The sequence below is a fragment of the Harmonia axyridis genome, chromosome 1, assembly GCF_914767665.1.
Source record: "Harmonia axyridis chromosome 1, icHarAxyr1.1, whole genome shotgun sequence".
Classification (NCBI taxonomy): Eukaryota; Metazoa; Arthropoda; class Insecta; order Coleoptera; family Coccinellidae; genus Harmonia; species Harmonia axyridis.
The window spans coordinates 39,403,184-39,409,183 of record NC_059501.1 but is presented as its reverse complement, the minus strand read 5'-3'; the positions used below and the strand labels follow the sequence as shown (position 1 = coordinate 39,409,183).

At 30.7% G+C, this 6,000-nt stretch overlaps 2 protein-coding genes across 10 annotated transcripts in view; one reads left to right on the top strand and one right to left on the bottom strand.

Moving 5' to 3' along the window:
- Positions 1-402: 402 nt before the first annotated feature.
- LOC123671359 (28S ribosomal protein S23, mitochondrial) lies at positions 403-1,279 on the bottom strand. Its single transcript, XM_045605149.1, has 3 exons — positions 1,134-1,279; positions 897-1,058; positions 403-765 (listed from the first exon to the last, which is right to left on the bottom strand). Exons 1-3 carry the CDS (start codon positions 1,175-1,177, stop codon positions 492-494), a joined length of 480 nt encoding a protein of 159 aa, XP_045461105.1. The 5' UTR covers positions 1,178-1,279; the 3' UTR covers positions 403-491.
- Positions 1,280-1,857: 578 nt separating this feature from the next.
- The window catches only part of LOC123671357 (E3 SUMO-protein ligase PIAS2), a 30,633-nt gene continuing 26,490 nt past the window's right edge, over positions 1,858-6,000 (top strand). For 3 of the 9 annotated variants that reach the window (XM_045605146.1, XM_045605142.1, XM_045605139.1), the window contains exons 1-3: positions 2,627-2,769; positions 2,893-2,944; positions 3,824-4,194. In XM_045605146.1, the coding sequence (XP_045461102.1) occupies positions 3,890-4,194 (305 nt within the window). In that variant the 5' untranslated portion in view covers positions 2,627-2,769; positions 2,893-2,944; positions 3,824-3,889. Of the gene's footprint in view, positions 2,150-2,384; positions 2,543-2,602; positions 2,770-2,892; positions 2,945-3,823; positions 4,195-6,000 lie in introns of those variants that run through there. The other 6 variants (XM_045605145.1, XM_045605143.1, XM_045605144.1 and 3 more) reach the window with 5 other exon arrangements.

Sequence of the window (6,000 nt, the reverse complement as noted above, 5' to 3'; positions counted from 1 at the left end):
CTAAAACATCGAAATTTGCCCACCCTGTACACTTGTATGAAATTATATAATGCTCTCCCAAAACATTTCTGGGCTATTGATAGTGTGAGCCTCTATGTAACAAGAGTTCGTCAGTTTATCCTTGATGCAGAACCTTATCATCTAAATGAATATTATAATTACTGTTCCATCATCCAGCATTAGACTGTGGTTTCGTCTGACATATTTCAATTTTATCATTTGCACCTGTTGTATCTGTGATAATCTTTGAAATAAATATTATTATTATTAATATAATCAAGATCTAATAGATTCTTAGATTGCCCGATTAATCCAGACTTCGGATTATAGTAACTCGATTAATTAGGGTTCTACACTTCATACAAATTTTAGGAGAGTTGGAATAAAACATATTAATACACATTTCCATTGTGAATAAATGCTATCTCATGTAATGACTGAAAAAACTGAAAATCTATTTCCCTAATAATTCACTATTGAATCACAATTTTTTATTTGAACAAGTTAGTAACATCAACTTTGATAGGAGATTTTTTCATATTTTCCTTATCCGTTAGACTCAACCCAATATTCTCCATGTCTTTATCTTTATCTCTTCTTAGTATTTCAATTGCTTCATTATATATAGCTTCTTGGTCCTTTTCTGATTCTTGGTATTTTTCTTCTATTTCAGTATAGCTTTCAATGAATCTTTGGGTTAAGGTTTTTGTATTGGTATTTGTCAAATTCATTATTCCTACATATTTATTTTTTTTATGGAATAATCTGAAAAGTAGATGTATTTAATTCATTGAATTGTTCTTGAAACTGTAAGAGATAATTAGCCCCGGATTTCCTTTATCAAATGAATTCTCATTAAAGTATTCTTGAATGATTATATGAATCAGAGAACTTACGCTCTTATTCGATCTTCTTGATAAAATATTTGTCTCAATTGAAGATTCGGAGCTGGCCTCGAAAATGTAGGTTCCTCTTTAGGAGGAAAAGATTCATAAATATCGAACCACAGTGGACGATCTTCCCATCTCTTTGCCCCATTTTTAATGAGTCCCTTTGACCTAATAAATTTTTTTATTATATATTTAGATTAATCATATTTAATTAAGCCTAAGTAAACAATAGCTCATCTGTACCTAGTGTATATTGTACCAATTTTTTCTAATCTACTAGAAGCCATAAGGAAATATAAAGTATTCCAAAAATGTTTTCTTTTATTGAAAATAATTAATTAATATAACCTATTATTTTTGTAACCACAGAACACTGGATATGTATAGATTTTTCATGAGCACAGAATACCTTCATATATATACTCACGATTAATAAAATACTTGGAGATTCCTTCTTCATCTGCTTATAGAGGGGAACGACGACAGACAATAGTTCATAACAAAGAGTACTAGTATAAGAGGCAGGCATCGCTATGAATTTTATTACCCTGCGGTAATCATTTCAGATTTAATCGTACATTGCGCCATCTGTAAACAAACTTATAGATGGGTAAAGTCTCCTGGTCTCCCAGTAAAAACAGAAAAATTCATCGAATATCATTTTGTTTGTTGGTTTTGGAATAAAAAATTGTAGATTTCAATATTGTTGAAGTGCAGTAGGAAGCTGTTCTGTTCTATCTTGCTGAGTGAATACATTTTTTGAAACTATTCTCTTGTTCTTCAACTCATTAATTCTGAAGCAGATTTTGTGATAACTTTTAACAGTTGTCACAAAAGTCGATTAAAAAATTCTTAACAGTAAAGAGCTGATAAATTCAAAATTCCTTCCATTAGGTAGAGCTAACACATCTATGAAAATGTATAAACTTATATCCAAACGGTAGATGGCGCTCAATAAGTCAACCATTATTTAGTCTATGGTTTTGAGCTGTAAACTCCGCTCTAATTTTTGGATTTATCATCCATTTTCGGTAAAACAAAATATATAACTATTAGTGATGTTATTTAAGATAATATAAATGGTCGTTTCTAATCAGTAGTATATTTCTTATATTCAACTGAACTTTTTTTTATTCGACCTATATATTGTTTAGTGCTGGTTGCTTTTAACTGAATTTCCATGTTTGAGGACATTTTTGAGTTAATATTTCCCAGAATATCGGCAACGGGAAATGTCAGAAAACATTCAGGAGTTGCGGGTAAGTTTTAGTGACGATTATGGATAAGTAAATTCCACATAATACGAGAGCTCAATGAAAATTCTGAGGGTTCAAAATGTAATCCATTCAAGAATGTGTTGGCCAATCTTAAATATTATTCATTCAGGGCCTTCTCCAATTTACCCTATTGAATTTAGTTATCTAGTATGCTTGAATGGTATTTAAACAAATAAACATCATTCATATGACATTAGAAAAGTGTTCTAGATTATGGGTTGATATTTGATAACTTACAGTTGTGGTCGTTATATCGTCCCAAATAATATGGAAATTGCAAACCATAATTACACCAAATACTCTTTAGTTTCTACTCAGCAACTTTTGATTTACCCTCCACCAACATTATCTTCGGAAGAGAGGGCTGAATTCGTGGTAGAAATGTCAGTATGTACTATGTTTTCAATCAATTAATAGATTATTTTCTCATTACAGAATATGTTAGTTACTTTTCGAGTGTCTGAATTGCAAATGCTACTAGGTTTTGCTGGGAGAAATAAGACTGGAAGAAAAACTGAATTGCAACAACGAGCTATTGACCTTTTACGTGTTCGTTCACAACCCATCCAGCAGAAAATCAGAGACTTGTATAAAACAATACAGTAAGTTACATGTTAAATTGATAAGACCATCAGTGATTGTTCAATTGTTAGGAGTCCAACTAATCTAATACTAATAGTTTCTAAAAGGTTGAAGCAATCCTTTTAATTGATTTTTTTCTGTAGTGTTGGAAACATATTTATGTGATGACCAGTGAAAGCAGCCCTTTCATGGGTAGTAAGTATTGAATCAAAAATGTGGTTTAATCACTTTTTATAGCTGGTGGTGAAAAAAATTATTTTATCATATTTAAAATAACAATTTTTTCAATCATTAACTGCAGAAACCACAAATATCCATAGTTAAAAATAATTGAAATTTGTGAAGTAAGGCCCGGAATCTTGAACAAAAGTCATTAATTTTCTGGCCAAGTAATTTTTTCAAAATCAGCAGAATAATTTCTTAAATGGTGATTTATGTGTTGTTATGTTTTAAAAACGATATGGCTATACTTATATGTTATATATTATTTCAGTTTCATATGAAAAATTCTTATGTATTGCAATATACATAAATCAAAATTTTATTTTCAAATAACAATTTGTGATTATGATATTCAATATCATTTAAATTTAAATGTTTATGCTTCATCTAGCGGTTATCTTTCTTTTGGAATCTGAATGTGGGTATTAATTTTGTTATCAGAATTATATTAGCCTGCATATGTTTGATATACTCCAAATTTCTATTTGAAAGTACAAGTGTTTAGTTAACATATTATAGGAGAAACATATAGAAAACATTAAAATATCATTCATAATTTGAAGCTATGCAAACTCTAAAACAATGTACTAATAAGCACCACTGTGGAAACAAAACTTTGTTAGGGTTTTTATCTGGAAAAATTTGAAATATTTCTATATATGTGTATATAGAAATATACAGTTTATGAAAAAGGAATGAGAAAAGAAAGGTTCATCACATATTGTATTGATAGATAACATCTGGTCACTGCACTATATATGGCAATGGTATAATATTCATTGACAGACATTGAAATAATTGAATCTCTAATTTTTCATCTTACAATCAAGAACATTCAGGAATAATTTTCAGTTGATATCATAAGTAAATCGTCAAAACATACAAAATTTTTGACTGGAAAATGTGGCTGGAGTTATAATGAATCAAGACAATCTACAAAATATGACACGACCATCAAGAGCAGCTAAGGCCGAATGTATTAGAAAAATGACTGACACTTATCATATTGAGCACTCAGGAGTTATGCGATCATATAATTCTCTGCAACAAGCAGCAGAGATAATTCGACAAAGGGAGCAACAAATAGCAAGACAACAAGCAACCCACAGGCAAGCTTCTAAAACTTCACAGCAGGAAAAAGTGTACTTGGGAAATACACGTCAATATGGAACTCAGCAACAATCTACCAAGAACAAGCAATTGAATAGGGGTCAAACAATAAGGTACATATTTCATGTTCCAGAATAGTTTTCTTTTTTGTCTTAATCAGACTATATATAAAATTTTTTCTAATTGCTTTATCTTCTGTACATATGAAGAGATGAAATGGATTAAGAGGAATATCAATTGAAAACTAGATAGATTACGTATCAATACATCTAAATTGTGCTCAACATTTATTGGATTGTTAAAATGATTTATATTAACCCAATATTGAATTCAAAGAAACGTCTTTTCCTTGTTTAACTAATAATGTATTGTGCTGAAGTGCATTGTGTTAAAGTTGAAAATGGCATAACAATGAACAAGTATATCGAAGTAAAAAATGATTTATAATTTTTTGGAATTCTCAATAATTTCCTAAGACTGAAGAGTATTTTTCTTCAAATCGATAATCAGATTCTAATTACATGCCTGATTTCCATGTTTATTTGAACGGATTCATTTCTAAATAAAATTTGAAATTTATTGGTTCTCTAAGATAATACAGGGTCTTTATATATGACTATAATATGGTATTGGTCTTTCATATGTCAAATGTTCTTTATAGTTTTTCACTTATACTGGCAACTATATGGTGTAGTTTGGAAATTGACAATCAAATTTTGTATTATTTATTCTTATTCAGATTTTGTGGCCTGTCCGTTTCCAAACCCACAATAACTAAATTGAAAATATTTTGAATGCAACTAAGATTAGAATAATTTATAAAGACACTGTATTATACCTGACCCAACATTAATTTGATTTGGAAGTTTTGGGATATAACAGTGTAATTATAAAGGATTTTAGGGATTGACTTTAGTTTGTTGTTTGCATAAATTCAATTACAATAATAATTGATCCTTATTAGTTATTGGAATGTGTAGAATCTAAAAATCAAATAATAAAAGTTTGTCACTCTCTCTGTCGGAAACCACAAATGCATTAAATTTAGTACCAAATTGGTTGCTACATCTCGTTGAACAATCTAGCTCGTAAACACTATACATATATGAATTTTGAAGCCGAATATCAAGAAATCAAAAAAAAAATTTCTCTGAAACTTGGGAAATATACAATCATAAATTGAGAATTGTCTTGTTGATATTGAATACAATAGTTTTTAACGCAAAGTTTTTGAATTTTTTATTTGGATATCCAAAAGGATGATACTGGGTACAAACCCTGCCACTTCATTTTAATTAAACATCTTTATATTGGCATTCATTTTAAGATTGTATATGTTTATATACAGGGTGTCCCAGAATCAATCATTAATCCTGAAACACCTTATATAATTGCTATTGTGGAGTTCCTTAGGAAAGTGTACTTGAGTCTTTCCTGTATCTGCTCTATATTCCACTTCCAGTCAGCTACTTATCAATTATAAGGCACAGATCGGACCTGTCTTGGAATACTGTTCCCATATTTGGAGTGCGGTACCTAAACATGTTCTGAATCTGTTGGATTCTGTCCAAAAAAGGGCAATTCGTTTCGTCGTTGATGCCTCGCTTACTAATTCGCTCTCTACTCTGGGACATCGAAGAAAAGTTAGCGATCTGTCTCTATTTTATAGATATTCCCAAGGGCGATGCTCTTTTGAAATATCAACAATCGTTCCTCTTTTGGCAGTCACTTCGAGGTTGACCCGGCTCAGTCTTCACACCCCTTTGTGATCACTTTGGAGACCTGCAGATAATCTCTTTTCAAATACTCGTTCATTCGATCAACAGCGAGGCACTGGAACACATTGCCTAGGGAGGTGTTCCCCGAGGCATATAACCTTCAGAAATTCAAAAGAACACCAATTCCTACCTTCTTTCCTT